This window comes from Stigmatopora argus, chromosome 1 (genome assembly GCF_051989625.1).
Source record: "Stigmatopora argus isolate UIUO_Sarg chromosome 1, RoL_Sarg_1.0, whole genome shotgun sequence".
NCBI lineage: Eukaryota > Metazoa > Chordata > Actinopteri > Syngnathiformes > Syngnathidae > Stigmatopora > Stigmatopora argus.
In genome coordinates this window covers 6,642,342-6,664,859 of record NC_135387.1, presented here as the reverse complement: position 1 = coordinate 6,664,859, position 22,518 = coordinate 6,642,342, and the positions used below count along the sequence as shown (strand labels likewise).

General features: G+C 39.2%; 1 protein-coding gene across 1 annotated transcript in view; it reads right to left on the bottom strand.

Annotated features, from left to right (window-relative positions):
• Positions 1-8,188: 8,188 nt before the first annotated feature.
• The window catches only part of skia (v-ski avian sarcoma viral oncogene homolog a), a 74,538-nt gene continuing 60,208 nt past the window's right edge, over positions 8,189-22,518 (bottom strand). The window contains exons 2-7 of the mRNA XM_077615657.1: positions 19,656-19,772; positions 17,821-17,936; positions 17,013-17,317; positions 16,600-16,919; positions 13,210-13,440; positions 8,189-11,581 (exon numbers count right to left, since the gene is read on the bottom strand). Coding sequence (XP_077471783.1) covers positions 11,387-11,581; positions 13,210-13,440; positions 16,600-16,919; positions 17,013-17,317; positions 17,821-17,936; positions 19,656-19,772 — 1,284 coding nt within the window. The 3' untranslated portion in view covers positions 8,189-11,386. The remainder of the gene's footprint in view (positions 11,582-13,209; positions 13,441-16,599; positions 16,920-17,012; positions 17,318-17,820; positions 17,937-19,655; positions 19,773-22,518) is intronic.

The following is a 22,518-nucleotide window of genomic DNA, read 5'->3' as shown; positions in this document are numbered from 1 at the left end:
CTTTTGTGTTTCAATTGGCTAGCCACCAAGATATATCAATATTCTAATATCAAGGTGGAATATTTCTGAAATCGCTGATAAGCCTTTCAAGGACGGCGGTGGCAGAGTAGGACAGAAACAAAAAGAAAAGAATTTCGCCAAATGAAATTTTTTGATTTCTGCAATGGGAAATTTTGGGAACCTGGGGGACTAAACAAAAACAAAAGACTTATCTGGGAGGGCTGCCATTTTGAGTCATGGTAAATTTCATGCCTCAAAAAAGGGGGAGGTTATATATTCAATCTATATGCAGATATATGGCAAAAACACGGGCGATTCCCCCTTATGTCAAGCTACAAAAGCTACGTATCCATTTCAAGGGATACACATGGAATATGTGTGGTACATAATCCTAAAACAGATTGGGGAAACCTTGTTGCAGAAACTGGTCTAGATTGGCAAGCTTGGATGACACACGTGTGCAAAAAACCATCAGGCCTTCGATAAAATTAACCCATACGGTGGGGCATTACAAATCATAATTCAGACTGACAAATTAACTTGTGAATCTTTGTCTGACGTTTTTCCTAAGTCCATGGGTAAGAAGGTCGTCGGAGATGGAAACACCCGGATCCGCCATAGTAAAATTAAAATCTGAGATGACCAGAGAATTCATTTCTGCAACGGGGAGTTCCCAAACGGGAGGCGGTAAGAAATAATTGGTTATTGTTGATGGAAAATGCAGCTATTATAAATCAAACCTGTATCAAACCTGTATCAAACCTGTATAACATGTATGGGGGGCCGACCTCTCTTAAGAGTAGTACCCGCGCAAATTACCCCTGATTGTGTAAAGGAGATAATGCAAAATTTTTAGTGTTATATAAAGGTCTCATACTACAAGTTCTGTTTAGAAGTGTTACACAAAAGAGGAAATAATTTATAATTAGAATCATACCAATATTTATTACAATAATTTATACCAATTATTGTGGCATAAAGGCTCATTGAACTGTACTCATATATTGATCTTGGATTGAATCGAATTTTGCCAGACTGTAATATCTGTACATACTGTATCGTTTTTCAAAGAATTGATATTGACAAAAGATGTAAGCCCAAAATGTATGAAATGGAATAATGTCTACCCAGTTACAACGGCAGCAAAGGACAAGCCTAACTTTTCAACACATGTCGCGTTTAATCATTTTACCTGCTTAGTCCTCACAGGGCACGGACCGGCACTGGGAGCGATAAATGTGACGTGGTGTGCCCACGTCCTAAAACAGACTACACCCCTGATTCCACGTTCTGACCTATGGTGGTGGTGGGGTCAAAACAAATTATACGACTCCTGCCAAAATGACAGCAGGACTTTGGGCCTTGGTCTCACTGCTATTACCAGTGTCTGTTTTTCCATCTACAGTAGAGGAGATACAATTGGCCGCACAGAAATCAGGTATGATGGCGGGCCCCTCGCGACGGCGTCGCATGGAGAGAGGGTGATCCGACATACATTGATGCGATTGGCATCCACGAGGATGAGTATAAGTTGGCTAATCAGATCGCAGCAGGTTGGGAGTATATTTTTCTTTTAATTACTCCAAACAAAAATGTTGATTGGATAAATTACCTGCATCACAATGTCCAAAAACTTGGAAATTATACTGAACAGGGATTTGTGGCGATAAAGGAACAACTGGCAGCCACTAGTCTGACGGCGTTCCAGGATCGTGCAGCGGTTGAAATGCTTCTTGAAGGAGCAGGGGGCGTATGCAACGTTTGAAAATGTTGCACTCAACAACACGCCCCCCACTGGGTCCCACACCAGGGCCAACGATGGCCTGCAGACCCTAAACCGCAAGATGAAAAAGCATCCTGGAGTAGAATAATGTCCGCTGACAGATTTGTGGCCTCACTAATAATGATTTGGCCTAATTTGTGGTAGCCCTTTTTGCTACGATTTTGACATTATGTGGGTGTTGTATTATTCCCTGCTTAAGATCTTTGATGAGCCGACTTATAACCACTGCGATTGCCCCTACAAATTCCAAATTGCATGAATTATATCTCCTACTGAAGTGCTGACACTAACAGTGAATTCCAAGAGCATGGTAATTACGAGGATGGATTGGACGAAAATGATCTTATTTTCTGCCGAACGAGTAGAGCCTAAGCGGGTAAAATTAAAACAGCCAACGGTGATATCCCTCTATTTTGAATTTGTCATAAAATGAATAACAAACATATAGTAAAAGGAGGGAATGTTAGAATTATTATGAATATTCTATATGTGTTGTAAGCATTTTTCAATAAGTAATAAGGCTATAAACCAATTCATGGAACCATGGACACTTTTCCTCCACATCGTCTTCTCAAGGCCCCACAGCTCGAGGACACATTGTTTTCACACACGCTTTTCGGCAGAACACAACGGGACTGTTTTGACGGGACTCCAGCAGAAGATGGCGATAATCGCATTATTGTTTGAAAATACGGCTTTGCTTTGTTTACCTTGAAAGCATTCCTCACACTGTTGTTTTTCTAACCAGCGAGGGTGTTATTGTACTGATTACATAACCATGTTTTTCGAGTGTCGCGATTAAATACAATGATTCAGTTACTGCAATTCAGAATGCACTGGGGGCTAAGACGACGCCACATTGTATCTCCTTGCAAGTTCGCCGCAGAGTTTGTTGAAAGATGTTTTTCCTTTTTTAATTAAATATTACTAATAATGATTTAAAAGGTTTGAATCATTATTCCAACAATAAGTATTGATGGACAAAATATAATATGATTCAGATTTCTTAGGCCAGCAGAGAAGGCCTTGACGGCCCTGACGGCCCGCCACTGGTGTTACCACACAACAAGGAACTGCCTTTGAAAGAGTTAGGAAAATATTTTTTCCAAACAGATATTTTTTAATAATGGGAAGAAAATACGTTTCTTGAAAAACTGCTGTAAAAGAAATAAAAACAGGTAAAAAAAGGTGTTAAACTCAAGATGGAGATGACAAAATGCCTGACACGCATTATTGAGGAAAAAGAGACCCACAAACACACATGTAAGTTCCAGTCTGCTTTTTTACATATGTTGCCCAGTGAGACCTATTAATAGGCTATTCAAATGTGTTTATTAAGAAAAATAAGACTTCGGAACTTTTCCAAAGGCAAAATAAGAATCATTTTAATACTTGAGGTTTCACTTGTTAATTCTGGAAATAAATTGCCAAAAAATATACTCACACTGATTGCATTTAGCTAATATTGTTGGATGGGAAAACCTGCTTCATGGCCAAGAGGCAGACACGTCCTGCAGCGCCGACAGTGACAGCTACTGACATAATGATGCACGCAGTAGCCGCTTTGACAGGCGGCGCACTGAGATGCTGATCATTTTTGTCAAGCTGAGACGACAAAATGCTGCAGCGACCCATAAATATTGAACCTGCCTCGTGGGGGGCAGGGCCAATGACCTGCATGGGATGATTGTGGCCTTTCCAGTAAGACAAGTTTGCATACTACTTGTGTATGTGCATTTGCCACTTGCTTTAGTATAGGTTAGAAGTCAACTATTTTATTGGACTAAATTCACATTATGTGATGATATATATTTGGGGGAAAATACAAAAAAACGAAATGCTTTTGTGCACGAATAATGAAAAACTTCTTTTTTCTATATTACTTTTCCCTTTTTTTTAAAGAGAGTCTGGTTAACAAGTGTTTGCGCTTTCAGCTAGTAGTGTTACACAGATACAATTTTTATGGCTCCTCTTACTTGCTTAAATAATCAAATATAATACATTAATTGAATCCAAATTAATGTATATTCACTTAAATGTAATGTAATTGCAATTAACGCATTGGCTGCCATTGACGTTTTTTCTCATGAATGAACGTTCTTTTTCTGTCACCCTCCTACTTGAATGGATTGGACATCTACTTGGGATGCTCATTTCAATTCATAGCAAAGCCTCACGATTGAACATCCATCATCAATGAGAAGCGTGACAAGTGCTGCTATTTATATGGCAGAATGCATAGTTGACAGCTCTATAATGACATACTGAGTGGTAATTCTTCGTACTTCTCGATAATGATGAAATCATTTTAGTTCCGTATTGGTACCAACAGTTATACTAGTATCGATTCAACAGTATTTTTCATGGAATTGCTTTTTAATAAGCTTTTAAGATTATTCCATGAAATTTTAGTTTTAGTGTATGAACTGGGAAATGGTTTTTGCGTGTGTTTGCATAGTCTAACATTGCAGCATTGTCTTTTAAAAATATTCTTAAATTCCTTTTTTCCATGAATACAGCTAAACATGCTACAATATCTCATATTTTTAATACAATTGCTGTGTAAAAAATAATATACGTAATGTGCAGTTCAAATATGACGTTACATGGCAACATTCACATTATTGTTCGAAATATACCCAAATGAAAAATATACAGTTGTTAGATTGCCTTAGTTTCACTTTTCGTTCAAAAAAAATTTGTGGCCATAAAGTATATAAATAAAGTAATGGTAATACATTCCTCCCTACTGATACATTCACAGCATTCATGAGTGACAGCACAGCCTAGTCCCTAAAATGAAATTAATGCAATAATTCAATTTGATGGCTTTGGGTCAACGTCTATAAATAGAATCAATTTGGAGACTCTCGCAAGGGAGTCCCAGTCAAGGCCTTAAAAAATGTGCTAAAAGGTCATGGGGAGTTCACGGAGTAGTTTATATGTTGAATGGTCTAATAAACATATGCACTAATCTTTTAAGGATTTTACTGTTTTCATTCATTTCTTCATTTATTTCTGCTCATTTGATAAAGTGTTCATTAATCCGTTTAAACAAAGCAGCTAGCTCAGTATCAATACAACTTTAATGTACAGCTATGTTTCATTGACAATCCAAAGGAAGTGCAAATATAAACAAACACATCTTAAAAGGTAAGCCAAATGATGTTTCATATTCTATCATTTTAAATGTGCTTTTTTCTAAGCCTTTTACTTCATTCATAGCTATTAACAGTTAAAGACATGAAATCTAGTTCACCTGGGATGTTTTGCATTGAATGATTATGTTCCACTACCAATTAGGCCGTGAGATATCCAGCGATTTGGAATGGGAGGTCTGACAGTCCGAATGGATTGGACGTCTAGAACCGTCAGTGGCTGCTAATGTTAATATATAAGATAAAATTAAAGCTGATCTTAGAGTAGGAAGCTTGTTGATGTGCTTCCTTAGTTGTGGCCTTGCTAGGGGATCATTTGAAAGTTATATTGTGGCCAATGTAAAAACAATCGATTGGTCAACGGTTAATGGGAGCCAATCGGTTAAACAGTAGGAAATAATGTTTAAAAAAAAAAACAACAACACTGCTTGCGAAGCAGCCATCTGCTGACAAATGTGATGTTAGTCACGCCATAAACACTGATACACTCAGGTCATAAGTCACACAGAAAATAGGCACAGACTCTTTATACTTCCTGAACCTTCAGCAAGCTATCGAGAAGCTTCATATCGATCCCGATTATTTGATTCAGGTGTGTTCGTGGAGGGAGACATGGAAAACAGAATGGATAGGTGCTCTCGAGGACAAGACTTGGCCACCCCTGATCTAAATCATAGGTGTCAAACTCATTCCAGAAAGGGCTGAGTTCGGTGCAGGTTTTTGTTCCAACCCACCAAGACGACACCTTTTCACCAATCTGTTCTCTTACAACTGTAATCAATTGATTGCAGTCAGGTGCTGCTTCTTCCAACAGACCTCCTCATTGGCCAGAAGCCAAACTATTTCACAATGGCCCGAAGTGGGTGTGGATTTTGTTCTAACTGATCCAGCACAGACAGTTTAACCAATGAGGTTTCTTCTGAAACCAGCCGCACATGACAGCAATCAACTGATTACACTTTTGAGAAACTAGATTGGTGAAAATTTATCGTCTTCTTCGGAATGAAAAAAAAAACATGATCATTAAATGTAGTTGTGACAACCAGAAATGCTGAAAAACATGGACATTCGCTAATGCATAATTTTGGGTGAATTAGTACCTATGAAATAGTAAAAAACTGCTGTATTGATTTCTGAATTCTTTTCTACATGTAAAATTACATTAATTTTTTTAAATCAGATTTTTGGTTCCGCTTGATCTGGTCGAACAAAATATCAAATGTTAAATGTCAGATTTTGAATGTAGGGACAAGCCGAAACATGTACCAACCATAGTAGGAGCTATTCTGTAAAATGTGCACATTCTCCTGGAAGGTGTCCCAATACTTTTGTGCGCATATTTTTCAAAGGCTGATGTTTTTCCATCTACAAGAATATATATAGTGTGTTACATACTGTATATCTGAAGAGAAATATATGCCAGCCAATTAGAATATATACTCCATTCAGCTGTAAATAAAAAAAAAGAAAAATGTTTTCATGAATTAAACATGACTTTGTAATTGACTGTACATTATAAAACAGCAGGAGACGTGGAGGCTGAGGAAGACCGAGAGCTGCAGAGATACTCCAGAGACTAATAAGCTCGCTGTGGGGTTTTCCTCCTCATGTGACTGCTGTAATTGGGTCAGTCAATAGACTTATGTGCAGAACTGTCGCTGTCTGACGGCTTTGCCCACTCTGCTGGCTCAAGTAACGTAAGGACTTGCCAGAGTTTTGTCAATTTCACTACTTTATGTGAAGAAATTTCTTGTCTGCATCATATTTAACTAATTTGATGCCAAAAGCAAAGTTGAAATGAACAAGTCAATCAACATTCATTCATTTATCTTCCATACTGCACATCCTCGAAAGGGGAGTAGCTGGAGCCTAACCCAGTTGACTTTGGGCAAAAGGAGATTGGTCGCCAGTCAGTCGTAGGGCACACAGAGAGAAAACCATGGCCCTTTGGTCCCTAAATAAAGGCAGCAGAAGGCTCAGATAGGAGACCCGGATGGAAGGCCGTAGGCATAAGGTTGTAAGCTCCTTGCGTCCTGTAGCTGATGTGATTGTCTAAGAGTCTTCTCATTAAAAGCAATTATATTCACCTTCCATCTATATTTTTTGCCTGACACTAGGTTTATTTACAAGATAAACCTAACAGCGGCCATCTACACATTAAACTTTTAAGACACCAGATTGGTGCAAATGTATCCTCTTCTTCAGTTGAAACGAAAACCTGCATCCACTGCAGCCAACGAGGACCGGTTTGGACACCCATGCTATAAAACATTGGTGTCCAAATTTGTCCTCAAGGGTTGCATTGGGAGCAGGTTTTCATTCCAACTGATTAAGACAGGGTTGCCCAAAACGGCCCTCGAGGGTAGCTGTGGGTGCAGGTTTTTGTTCCAACCGATTCAGCACAGACATTTTGACCAATGACATTTCTGCAGAAAACAAGAAGCACCGGACTGCAATCCACTGATTGCACTTGTAGGACACCAGATTGGTGAAAAAGGTGTCCTCTTTCTGGGTTGGAATGAAAACCCGCACCCACTGCGGCCCTTTGTGGAATACGTAGTTTGGAGACCACTGGATTAAGAGGACACGTTTTCACCAATTTGGTAAAGTTGAGTGTATTCAGGTGCGGCTTGTTTTGGAAGAAAGATCTTTGGTTAGACTCTACTGGATAATTTGGAACAAAAATGTGAACCCCCTAGGCATATTTGTAAAAAAGTGTGGACACCCTTGCTCTAAAAGAAATGGAAAAAAATGGTCAGGTGTTCATTCTCATATATATATATATATATATATATATATATATATATATATATATATATATATATATATATATATATATATATATACACATATACATACACATACATACATACATATATACATACATATATACATATATACATACATACATACATACATACATACATACATACATACATACATACATACATACATACATACATATATACATACATATATATAAATGTGTATTTATATATGTATATGTGTAAAGCCGCCTGATTGTGTAGAGGTTCACCCGCCTAACTTTGGTACGTGCAAGGCTGGGCTCGATTGCCACTGGTGAGCATTTTTTATTTGAGAGGTGTTTTCAATTTATCACCACTACCTAAACTGCATTCAACAACAAGCTGAGTTTGGAACCGCATGGCTTTACATGGCATGTTTACGAGATCATTATTGTCTAAGTGTTTCACCAAATAAGCAGGAAAGAAACTGGGCCATTCAATCTGGACAAACAACTTTATTTCTGGTAATGCATCTATACACTGTACATTCAGTCACTGCAGTATATAAGCATAGCTATTTTCAAACATAATCAGATAAAGTCCTTTACTTTACAATATTTTCGGTATCGTGCGAAAGATGTGCTGTTGGGAAAAGATGAGCGAAGATGAGGGATCACATGTGGGCCAAGCTTTTTGTACTGCATTTGTAGCATTTAAAAATGGGAAAGATTCCATTTTGCCTCTTACATAAAAATATTTCTAGAAGTTTTATATAGCATTAGCAGCAGCACAGGGCTAAACAGATACACAAGGGTAATGGAGGAGAACAATCTTTAAGATGACCTTGTGTAAATGTGAGTGAGAAGGGAAGTTCTGCTTTGTGATACACACATTACATACATTTAAAAAATATATGCACTGTTGAAAATAAACAAAACAAAAAATGCCATACAAAGACAACGGTTAAAAAAGATGAATGAAATAATGTAGGGAAAAGCCTTTTACGCACTGCATGAACTGTTTTTGAAACATTTTCAAATGCAAATTTAAAAAAGAAAAACATTAAACAAGACCTCTATTGTAAGAAAAGATTTCATTTTGAAAAAGCAAACACAATGTACATATATTATACAGTATCGTTAATGAAAAAAATATTTACACTTTGTAAATTTGTATTCAAATCATCACACTGGCAAGTATTTCTTTCTCAACGTGGATGGTGATTGCTGTTTTAGCAAAATCCTGTCCAAAACAAGACAATGAGCTTGCTTTGCACGGGCCGATGTAATTATCCTCTCCCTCGCTTTGTAGAAAACCATGCACAAAAAAAACTACACACAGGCTATCAACTTTTTAGAGTGTAAAAACAACTACAAAATGTACCAATTTGCAGAGGTGCCAAAGTGGCGGACGAGGGAGTGTCAGGTAACTCAGAGCTAGCCTTTTGATAAAAGTCATAATAACAATGACCTCTTCATTATCCTCAACATGCATGATTTAGCATTGTGTGTCCACAAACGAGGATTAAACACATAAAGTAAAACTCTTCATATGTACAAAAGTAAATCATCGAAAGAGGTGGCTTATTTTTTCTTCCGAAAAGAGAACCTATAAGTGTTTGCACATGCACGTCATTGACTTGAAATGAAGAATAAAAAGCACACAGTCTTAGGAGAAAAAAAAAACTTTACGCCTTTGTTAAATTGCTCTTGGCTTAGGGAAAAACAAAATATTTTTTTAAAAAAAACGTGTAAACTGGTTGTACTTGATTGCTGTTTTTTAAGAGCTGCTGGGAAAGTGAGTGATTTTTTTTAATCAATTTATTTATTTTTTTAAATAAAGTAGCTGTCTTTCCCTGATCACTTCCTTCTATAGCTTTCCTTGTTTGGAAACCTTTCGCCAGTGTCAGGCACTTGAAGTTGTCCAGCATTGCATGTGATACATATTTTTTCATATTATTGTTTTTAACGCATATATACAGTTTCTTGCTTTTAGTTACCATTTCCTCCTCCTAGATAAGATAAATTGCATCAAATTTTAAACCCTATACATAAACAGTACACAGTAAATGCCCGATATTGGACGATATGAATGGCAAACGTTCTCGCTTTCATGCATAAACAAAAATATGAGTTTTCTATCAAAACGTGAACATAACAGACAAGCAGTAAAATTCCTCCGCATTTAAAATATTAACAATCAAAGGAAAAATAGCATTAACATCATGTACATTCTGATTGCATTGTACCCACTGCAACGGCATTGTCCTGACAGTCTTTTTTTTCTCCGTGTTTTCGATTAATTGATTTTTTAAAAATAAAAATCCAAATGTGATTGGTTTTGTATGCTCTTTTTCAAAATAGAAATCCCACCATTGAGATACACACTGTTGACGAATTATTAGGCAGTGAAAAATGATGTTAAGCCTGCATTACACCCATAAAAATAAATTCCCTCCTCACCACAACACATCAGCTAAAGTTGAGCCAAGATGAACTATAACATAATTTTCAGGAACCTTAACCAATTATCACATACATCTGCAGCTATTCATTCATTTTCCCTCTTAATTTGTCATCTATTCCTATGTTTGTGAACCAAATTGAATCCAACATTTCCACCAATCAGGCAGCAACAGGTAGAGCCTTGATTTCCTTTCTGTTTATTTACAATACTTTGCCTTAAGTAAACAGAACAATATTTAATAGAGAATGAATGTAAGCAACAAAATGTTAACTGGATTTATACGGTAGCATTCACATATAAGATGATGTTTTCAAAATAACATTGAAGACATAATTGGGAGTACAATGCATAAACAGTTTGTTAGGACAAAGTGCCATTCATTATGAAGTCCCAAAAATATGTATTTACAGACCTTAACTTAATTAATGTGACATGTGGTTCTTGCCAAGGGTGCCCCATACAGTGATAACTTTATTATATTTTGATTAATGAAGGAAAATAAATGCTAGCCCATGGGGACTATTGAATCTTTAGAAGATTTGACACCTCTGGGTTTTGACCCAAATGCTTCAACCCAAATATGGCTGGTGAACTGTGTTGAGTGGACTGAGTGTGAGGAACACTAGACAAAAACTAATGGATATAGTCTGATTGTTTAAAATCAAGTGCTCGCTTCTAGAGGCAGATACCCGTTGCCCAGCCAATCACGTTAATTTGCACGAAGAAGAAATTTGAACCATTACTTGATTATTAGCTCTCTGTCTGATGTGATGAATTCCCTAAAAGCAAAAGTGAAAAAAAAAGTCAAATAAAATAAAATGGCGGCACATGTGGGTAGATCATTTGTCTGTATTGTTCATCTTCAGATGTATTTGCATGTATTTCTTTCCATAGTCTCTATATAGCTTATCAAGTCTTGGAAATGTTCCGTCCTCGTCACGTGGAGACAAACGTGGAGGCTTCTGCTGTATGACTAGTACTTGATCCATTTCATCGCAGACTGTTTGACCTGTCTTGTCGGACACAAGCAAAACCACATTGTCCTTTCAGTTCTGTGAGTTTGAAGGTGATGTTTGCTTTTCCCTAGTGAAGATGGAGAGCCAAATCCTGCAGGTCTATGTTGTTTGCCACGCTGGGGGGTGAGCACGGTGAAGACAGGTGTGGATGTTGGTCCCAGTCGTTCGGGAAAGTGTTCGATTACGCAGGTGGTGAGGAAAAACTTGGCTACTGGGTTACTTTTTGGCCGTAATGTTTTTGTCCTTGGCTGTCAAGTCTTTTTCACTGCCGGATTTGGGCCAAAGCTGCTGTTGCAGATCCTTCACCACCCTCTCCAGGTGCTCCCTGGCCTCCCGCTCGTGCAGTAAGTCAGCTCGAAGCTGATCACGGTCAGCCTCGGCATGCTGCAGTTTCATCTGGAGGTCTTCGATCTGGAAAACATCACGGGACGGAGATAAAATCATACACCAGAGCATTTCTGACTGCGAGAGCAGTGATCCAATTACTGACCCCTTTTCCCCCGCAGACAAACAGACGAGGAAAAGAAACAGAGGCAACGAGAAGAGACACGAATAGACAGATGACATGAGACAAAGCAGACTAGACAAGATAGACAGACGGATGCAATGAGTTCAAATAGGGGGAAAAGTGACTAAACGGGGAGGAACAATGGACAAAATTGGATAGACGGCAACAGTGAGGACAAAACAGAGATTGTAAAGAATATATGGATAAGTAGTGCTTGGAGGATGTAGAAAAAAATCCTATTTGATGAGTTATTTTACAGCTAAATGATGACAAGTCATGACTTAGTTTCTACCCCCTTTAACTTTAAATATATTGGACATCAATCATCATCAAAGGCAGCCAATGAGTAAACTTTTTGTTTTATTCATGAAGCATTATGTAGTTTGTATTTTGTGGTGATTGATCACAACACTGCTTTGCTGATGTCGGGACATCTGGTGGCCATTCTTCATCGGTGATTTGTAAAAATATTAACATCGTCGAGTTGAGTCGTGGATTTTTATAATAGATTATTACAATTCACGACAGTGACATAAGAAGAATTAATTATTTTATTTAATCTACTTTTGGCAGCATATATCATCATATTGCCTCGCACTAGCTGAGTTCTATATACTATTTGTGTTCAAATTTGTGTTGAAAAAGGATAAGACTTGTGGTTTTACAATCATAACCTGTAATTTTCTTAGTTTTGATTGTCAGTCAATTTAAACTGAGAGTGGTAATAACCAAACTCTCAGGTTTTGCAAACAAAAGCAAAAAAGTTGGTCTTATCTCAAGGCTAACCTGTTTTTAGCCCTGGTACTGCACTGAGAAAGCTGTTTATGATTGGTTCAGAGCAAATTATCACTTTTTTTTTTACTCCTGCATTCGCTGTTGCGTCAAAGAAGATGAAGGTGTGATGATGCCTTACTGTTGCGGTAGTTGACACAACTATCCCAATTTGGGCCTGAAAAATTCCTCAATGGTTTTACAACGGTTTTCTTTGGAGTTACTTTGACTGCGAGGGATGGCAGCGTTTGTTCGCTGTCAATGGCAATGAATCATGATCACTCAATGCTAGCTATTCCGATTGAAATGGATTTGATCTCTCTCATTGTCAATGAGTAACAAGAAATTAAACCGTTAAAATGCTTCAGCCTCTCAAATCAGAGAGAGGTATCTACAAGCAGACAGACACACCTAGAGAGCACAACCTCCCTCTTGTTTTGTCTCATCTGCATTTCCTATGACATTTCTTCCTGTTTCCTTTCCGGCGACAGATTGAATTTAGGTCTCTGCATTTGAGGCAACACCCTTTTATTTTTGACGGGGAAAAGGAAATGTATTTTTTTCCATCCTTTCTTCCCTTCTCGGCAGACCTTGAGAGGTCAGTCATGAACTACTCAAATGACTGTACAAGTGTATGGTTCATTAACATGCAGACTTGAAACCACTAAAGTTTGCTTGCATGTACATCATAAACCTTGTCATTCTGGGATGTGTCAGGTCAAGAGGAGTAGTTTTACAAGGGTTTGAAAGTCCAGCTGACCTGCGCAGAGTACTTTGCACGTAGACGTCCAGCTTCGCAGCCTTTATCGCAGACCCTCAGCTGCCGAGCCTGCTCTAGCTCGCGCTTCAGACGGATCCGCGACTCGTTGGCTTCCTTCATCTTTTTCTCACTCTCGGCTCGCAGGCGTTCTATTTCCTTCCTCAAATTACGCTTGGCCTCGGTCGCCTCCCGCAGCTTCTCTTTCTTCGCAACCCGCAAGAACTCCAGCTCCTGGAAAAAGATCATTTGTCAGAGTTGTTGCTACGCAAAGCAGGAAACAATCTTGGATTATGTGTTATTCACTACTTGTTTTATGTGCACCACGATTGCTGTTGTAAAAGCAGTCTCTGACTGTTTACTCCAGAAAGCTATGGTGTCAATGTCAGTGTTTATGTAAAAAAAAAGTCAAGGGTGAGGCCAATGTGTAGGCTAACTAAGGTGACAGTTCCTTCCTTTAAAATGCTTCAAGTGTTTGTGTGCGTTAGTAGTAACCATAGTCTGTCTACTCATGGGAAATTGAGTTTCGACAAACATGTCTGTCATCAAGTTTTGTTGGTTCCAAGAAAAAGAGACTATCCCTATCACACCCTTTGCGCTATTCAGACTGTACATGAGACCGTACTTTCAACACTTCTCGTTTCCACATCGAGTGTTGTTTCAGCTAAACCCAGCAGGAATGGCAGTTTTTCTCTCTCCCTCTCCTCTCCCCCCCTCTCTCTCTCTCTCTCCCTCCCTCTCTCTCTCTCTCTCTCTCTCTCTCTCTCTCTCTCTCTCTCTCTCTCTCTCTCCTTCCCCCTTCTCTCTCTCTATCTCTCTCTCTCCTTCCCCCCTTCTCTCTCTCTCTCTCCTTCCCCCCCTCTCTCTCTCTCTCTCTCCTTCCCCCTCTCTCTCGCTAACCAAGACCACACTTCATTCAGCCTGAAGCTTGTTGGCTGCTCTGCGATGTTCCTGGAGGTTGTGCTTTTTCTTGCCGCCTCCTCAGAACTCTGATACAGAGTGAGAATTGAGTGCCGTTCTACTGGAGTAGCTTTGGGTTGCTCAACATTTATTTTTGTGCCCCCCTCACACACACACACACACACACACAGACAGTTTGAAGTGCATTTTCTTGTTCCCGGTCCAAGACCAAATATAAAAATGGAAGTCTGGCCTTTCCTTTTGCAGAAACATCCGCTCTCATTGTTATCACTTGCCAACTCACACTAAACTTTGCAGGCAGTGATGGTATTCACATGTTGCATTTAAATTCCCAAATTGTTTCCATCATAGTGAATACTAAAATAAAGAGCTTCATAACTCTAAAGAGGCTGCAATGATTTTCATACAATGGAGAAGGCATTGTGACTCTGTGGGCTTGATGACGCGTCACTATTTGATGAGGTTAGTGCTGACTATAGGATTGATTTTTTTTAATGTACAATATAATTCACAAGAATCTGTCAGCGTGTCCATCGGGATTCAAAGTGCTCAAAGGATCAAAAGGAATAATGTACTGTATTGTCATTGGACAGGGAACCGTGTAATTGCTTTCCAGCTTACTCTTGATTTACTATATTTGTTTGTTTGTTTTCACAAATATTTTCAGTCATTGTTTTCCCTTTTATATATATTTTGGTCTCAGGACAAGTTTGATTATAGAAACTGCCTGTGTTTTTGTTTTTCATGTGGACATTAGACATCTAGATGCCAGGGACATAAAGTGTTCTTCTCTTCTGGAATGACCTATTGACACTTTGTGAATCGACTCAGCATTTAACCAATGGTAGCATGTGGATTATCACATTTAACACATTGGCTGCCATTGACAGTGACAGACATCTAATGTGTTCATTTGCTTTCACCCGCCCAGTTCAAATGGTTTTGGATGTCTAATAGTGACAAACTCATTTGTATTTACACTAAAGTTTGAAAAAAAGGCAAATGATTGAACATTTATCAAGGTCAATAGCACAGTGTTAATAGGTGGGGCCTACATTTTCCTAACTTTTCATAACTGCCTTAAATGGGTATTCATATATGCTAGTAGTAAGTTTTGGATTGTTTGAGTCACTTATTCATCTTCCATACCACACATCCTCGCAAGGGTTGTGAGGGTTGCTGGAGCATATCCCAGCGGACTTCGGGTGAAAGGCAGACAACAATCTACACTGGTCGCTAGTCATCCGTAGGGCACACCGAGAGACAGACAACCATTCACACACTCAAACATTACAACCACCAAGCAGCAATTGATCCCACGCATGCCTGCACCGAAGTCAGGCGAGTGAACCCCTACAACTTCAGGTGGCTTGTTCGAGTCATGTTTTGGATATTTAAAATCAGAACTTTCTCTAGCAAGAATTTAGATCTTTGGATTAGTACAGTGGTACCTCGTCATACGACCGCTTTCATACAAAATTCTCGTCTTACGGCGGAAATTTCGATCGAATAATTCGCCCGTCATGCGATCAAAATTTCGTGATGCGACCAAGCCAGGTCTTTTTTGCATATCTTTCGTGTATAACAATATTTACGAGCACGGAACGATTAATTCAGACGAGTTTCTCCTAAGACCAGGAAACGCACAACGGGCATGCGCAGGCAAAAAGAGGGCTTTCTGGCTAATGAAGTATACTCGTGCACACAACACCCATAGGCAATGGCAACCTTTCTCAGAATAAAACTTCATTACCCACAATCAATACGTGGGTAAGCTCAACTATTGTATTTCCTGTTATTCTTTCTAAGGAAAGAAGCTCCCGCGATCGTTCTTTAAAGACTATTTATCGTTGGCAAGTGGTCGTGCGTTATCCTATTGTGAGGACATTTGTGTGCATCATTTTGGGAATATTTTGAAGGCAATACAACAGCAAACAGTCCATCGATAGCGAACGTGAGGGTGGAGGCGGGGCAAACCGCCAACCCGGAAAACGAAGGTAACAAAAGATTACAACAAAATTAGAATTCAGTTTTGTGTAAAGTTACATTAAACGTATGTTTGAGTGTCTGTATATATTAATCCAAGTTAAATTAATTTGTTTGTTCCGTTTACGAGTGCGTTGTCGTAGAAAACAATCGAACCCCCCCCCCCCCCCCCCCCATCCCCAAATGTCTCTGTCTCCCGTCGGCGAAATCTGCCCAATTTTAGTTAGATTAAACACATTTTATTACTATTAAACCACTAGTTATGTGTTACTTTGTTAATAGATGGCGAATTAGAAGAAATAAAACATTTTTTCCAATCCAATATCCTGTTTTTGGTGTTTTTTCAGAGGGCTGGAAGGAATTAATTTGTTTTCCATTCATTTCAATGGAAAACGTCCGCTCGAGTTACGAGAATCTCGTCATACGAGCTCAGTTCCGGAACGGATTAAGCTCGTATCTCGAGGTACCACTGTATTTAGAAATTACCTGCTGAAGGCTGCGTTTGGCCTGTAGGGCAGATCCCAGCTTTTCTTCCTGCTTCACCCTCATCTTAACTATCTCATGCAGAAACTTCTCCTTTGACTCTTTGGAGTCCAGTCCATTGTCCAGCGCCTGCCGCAAACTCTCCAGCTCTGACTCTAACCCCAGTTCTGGAGGTGTCACAGGGGCTGAGATAGCTGCAGGGGTAGTGGCCTCAGCAGTTGTGACAGTGCAGATTGGCCCCAGGATGCCAGGTGAACTCAGATCCTTGGCTGAGCTGGACGACGTGAACGATGGTGATGATAGGGAGGACAAAGATGATGTGACTGTTGGGAGAGAGATTGAAATTTGTGGGAAATGTCGGTCCGAAAATGCATTTGTTTCATATTCCATGTATTCTGTTCATGTTCTTATCTTACACTCATCACGGCTCTCCACTTCGATCTCCACCTCTGAGTCTTTGTCATCCTGGGTTGATGGCTGCTTGCTGGCAGTGGAGGTAAGGGAGCAGGTGCCCTCAGGAGTTGGAAGTTGAAGCTCCGCTGTGGCTTTTCTCTTGCGTGGGCGAGAAGTGGCATTGGCACCCTCACCCGTAGGTTCCCCCGCGCTAGGGTGTGACGTGCTGGGAACTGATGGGGACATCGGACCCACTTTTCCCAGAGGCAGTGGTGTGAGGGCGACATTCGGGGCCACAGCATTCTCCAAGCTCTTGTAGTTGTAAAAGCTAGAAGTCATACAATATCAAACAATCCAATTTAGTTCATAGGAACTATTTTCATTTTATGTCCTATGTATGTCATATTGCCTTTTTTAGCACTGCACTAGGAGGTGGCAAAGATCGTTCAATGTGGGAAACAAGTTACCTAAGGTGGTTACATTTTTTTTAATTGACCAAAAATAGTCAGGGTTAATTCTGAAGAAGGTATACATCAAACAATGAAAGCGCTCAAAGCAGTACAGCATTTGGATCCCATCCTACTCCCACTTTATGAGAATCTGGGCCAGATCTACAGTAATGTTACATTGGCAACACTATGCCAAGTGTGGATTAATGGTATGAGTGTGTCAGATGTCTATTAATGTTTAAGTGTGGGTGGCAGTGGTACAGTCAGAATGACTTGATCAGATCCAGTGGAACAAAGTGGTGGTAATCGCTCACAGTAAAGACAGGTAAGTATTTGAAACATGGACCCCCGCCTCCAAACCAAAAAGTAGTTATGTACTTACTTGTCTCTTAGCAGAGTGAGAGGGTGACTCGAGGGTTCCTTATCACCAACCGAGATGTGTGGCGACCAGGGTCTAAAGGCTGATGGCCTCTGTCTCTGCTGAATGCAGTTGAGACCCTGAGGGTGAAAATGCATGAAGCAATTTAAGGAATGCTGTTGGCAAGCAATTGATTCTTACACAATTTATGATAGATGTATATTATATGTAGAAAGTGTGGGGTTTACAATCCATGAGGATTTGCGCAGTTGAGTGCTTTTATTGGCATCTGCCCAACAACTACTGTATTTTCTTGCATATTAGCCGCCTCTACGTATAAGCTGTACCCTTAAAATTGTCTTAAAATTGTTGAATTTTACAATTTCTCTCATATAAAATGGCCAATTCACAATTTTCACCTCCATATCTAATAGAGTACAAATGTGTTACTTTGAAGGGAAAATCTTGAGAAAAATCATCGCACATGATATTTCTGAGATACTGTATGAATCGAAAGGATTGTCTGCTGGATCGCACATTCTTAACGGGTGTTGCCTGCACGTAGACAAAATCATAAAGGAAGTCAATAATAGGGTGCAATAATAGCATGAGATACACATTACGCAGGTATCAAGGATGATATTTTAATGATCGACCCCAAGACCTTCGATCAGCCTTAACAACTATTGGGATGTGCTGACATGGTAAACACTATTAGCACATGTATCAAGACTACTCCTGTCTGGCCAATCAGAGCACGTTTAACTACGGTAAGATGGCGGCGCCCTGAGCAAGCAATGGCAGGCACAAGTGAGTTGTTTCACGTTTTATGCAAGATACGTTTTTTTTTAACTTGCATTCATAGATGTCAAAATAAATTTAGTTTAGCGTTTTTTCTGTTTCTCTTTTCTTTATTTTGAAATAAATGACCGTATCGACCGCATTGTCTTGTGTTGTGGCGTTTCGTCTTTGTCACCTTGCAGTTTCGTGCATGTCAAGTCTAATTTGTGAACATAAAAGCCGTACCCTCAATTCAATCATCATATTTTTAGCGACAAATATGGCGTATATCCGTAAAAATACCGTCCTTTCCACATTTTAACTCCATAACAAGTCATAAACTGACGTTCGGGTCCCAAAGACCAAATTATTACTGTTCTCAGGGAAAACCTTCTCAGCATATAAGGTTGTAAGTGTTGAGGTTCAGCGACGAGGAAAATGAATGAACGAATGGTTGAAAGAGCTATTATTATTGTCTTGGCAACCAATCTGGGTGCAAAAATGAGCTATGATGGGCACCACATCAACCATGATGAGCACAAGTATTTTTGAAAATGGCAAAACTCCACTACTATGATTTAAACAGACTTTAACATTTTACGCATAAATGCATGATGATATTTCAGCGGTACTGTTACACGTTTAAAAGGAAAAACGGCAACAAAATCAGGTGGATCCCAGACGAAAAAATCATGTTTAATAAAAATCAGGCTTCCATTTTTCCAATGTCTTAGTGGAAGAAAATTGAAATAAAATGCGGGAAGTGACCACTGTGCTGTCTGTACTATTTCAGCCAATTAAATATGATAATCCAATACTTCGCACCTCGCAAAAAAAAAAAATCACATGCACCTGTGCTTGGTTATAAGTAATGTCACAAAATGTCTGGTACTGAAAGTGTTGTCATTTAGGTGGGTTTAAACTTGAGTTTCTTGAGTGTCAGAATTCAAAGAAATTTGAAAAGATTTGCATACTTAAATATTTTGCGGAACCATCTTTCACATGGTAAACTGGGACTTGTCTTTTCCAGTCATATATTAACATACTATGTGTTTGTGTGTGAACAAAGTTAGACCAACCTTATTGGAGTTTGAAAAAGATTGTAGCCAGTCATGCTGCTTTTCCTTGTCAGCCACCGGGGTTTGTATTGGGATGTCTTCGTATTTGGGCCTTTTGATTGGGAGGGGATCCGACGCCTTGAAAAAGATGGAATTGACTGATTATTGTATGATATAGAATGGCTTTAAATTTCAATTTCTTGAGAAATAGCCAGTATTTAATATGAATTCTGAAAAAAGTTATAAATTAATGCACATCCAAATCAATGTTCTTTCCTCATATCATGTGAAGGGTCTTCCCCACTTGGTGTGTAATCAAGAACTGTCACACTATAGAAGGCCGGTGAACTGCAAATGCACCGCATTGTGCCAGAAAAACCAACATGTTTGTGTGTAAAATGAAATTACTGATAGAGGAGTGCCAGAGGAGGTTTTTGATAACTGGAAGTGCCAGTGCTTTTAAATTTAGATGCAGTATTGACTTTGGATGACTTTGATAGTGTGGTAATCCTGAAGCAACTCACACACACACACACATGCACACAAACCAGACGATGATAATGTGTCACACACCAAAGCAAGCAAGCAAGGCGTGTTTGCTCATGAGTTGCCAAGAGTGATGGCAAGAGGTGACTGGGGCACTGTGTATGTCTATGGATGTGTGCGCCTGTGTCTGTCACACATGGACACACCCATAAAGACAGACAAGTAGGGTTTTGTTTCTCTTTGCTCTGTAGGCTGGCTTTATGGCACTGACCTCAGCCTCTCCAAAGTGGGGCTATCACGAGCTGCCACGCGTCCGCCCTTGTGCACGCGCACACACCTGTGCATATGTATCTATCTATCCATTTTTTTTCCAAACTGTTCACAGTCAAGGTGTTTTTGTAATCATACTCAATTAAAAAAAATATTTTAATAGACTATAATTCTATAACAATGGTTATATTTTATACAGGAGGTGGATAATTATTCCACAATGGGCAGCAGAGGGTCCTGGTCTTGGTTTCGACCGATGCACCACAGACAATTTATCCAATAAGATTTCAACTGAAACAAACTGCACACAACTGTAATCAATTGATTATAATTGTAAGAGACTGAATCGGTGAAAAGGTGTCAAATTGTTTGGTTGGACTAAAAACCTGCCCCTACTGTGGCCATTTGCAGACTAATTGCCCACCCATTTTTTATACTGTACTCGGAAAAAAAATGTTTTAGCTAAATGCATTTTAGAATTGGCTCAACTTTTCCATCAGGCAGTGGTTTTGCCTGACAAAAAAATCAGTTGGACATTATTATTCTAGCCTTGGACAACTAATAGCTTAAGGGAGAACTGTCTGTGGTTACCAGCATTTAGTACTGATGAGGAGATATGCCCTACATATCGGTTTATAGAGTTATGCCTTCAGGCTTGTGCCTACAGGTAAACCGAAAATCTGGCCAACACTACATGCACACCCACAAACATCCACAAACTATAGTGCACTCTGAGCAAAGTCTCTATGCCACGTGCCTTTCCTCTTCTTGTGAGTTATGACTTGCTAGACCATCAGGGAAGGAAGGGAGAACTGCGTATCAGCAGAATTTATTTGACTAAATTGGTTTCTGTAGGTGGGAACCCACACCCGCACAGCTAGAGTGACAGTTGGATAGGCGATATCTAATGATATACAGTATGATAATAGTGATGGTTCCAAGGGACCAAATCAAGAGTGGTACACTTAAAATCTAAATATGAGTAAATATGAGAATGTGGCCCTCTTGATTATATATAATGATCAAGTGTGTAAAGATAGACACTAATTCCGCTGTAAGTGTGTGAAAGCATGTTTCCGCACTCTTTTCAGCCCAACCCTTTTATGATCCCTTGCGGATTACCCAACATAGACAGGATGTCACACTTCTTAGATAAGGGTTTCCGATTAGCTCTGTGTTAGACATTACTTTTCTGCATCGTCTCTTGAATGACAATACCTCATACTGACAATATGACATGTTTAGAATATCTACGTACTTGCATCGTTCCACTGTATGCAATGTAGTGTTAAGATACAATTTGCTGTAATAAAGACCACCATCTAGTTATTGTATGGTTTTAATTCTTGAATGCCCTTTAATGCTTTCAGGGTTAAATAACGTAACCTAACATGACTTGTGTGTGAGCCCAGTAATATGGCCTGGTTGAGAAACCAAGTCACAGTGATGAATGGCATATGTGGAGAAGTAGAGTGGCAGCCCTGCGTCAGCTGCCATAGAGGCCAGCCAATGCGGGAGCTCCTATGGGTGCACGTGTCTGGGCAAGTGGATTTCTGTTAGTATGTCTGTGTGTCTGTGTGTGAGACAGGATGGGTGGGGTGAAAGCAACCTTCTCAGTTCGAAGAAAGTCTGCACTTTCTGAAACCCTCAGTTTCAGAACACTTCCTCTGTCTGCAAACCACTAATGTATGACAAAGGTCGACTTTGTAAAGAATACTTCTTAAAACATATTTTGCCCCAAGGGACTTAAGGCATAGCATGCCTTCAGCGCCTTGGTTTAGAGTTAAATCTTTACATATATGTTGTAATACATTTCATTTGAATATTGCTATGTGAGTTCAATATTACATAGCAAAATATTTTTCTCACGTCAGTGTATCAAATCTGCATTGTCTGTTATAGACAGTGAAATTTTAAGATTAGATTGAAAAAAATTTAGATCGATCTTAGTGTTCAGCTGTGTCATATTTAATGGAGCTTGACAGATTTTGAATCTTTCTTTCAAAAGAGTCTAATGTTGACAATTTTTATGTACTAGTTTATCACAGTTCAGAATAATTAAACCATACCGCTTAACATAAATAAATGTATTAAAACTATGACTTTAAACTATTATTAATTATTATTC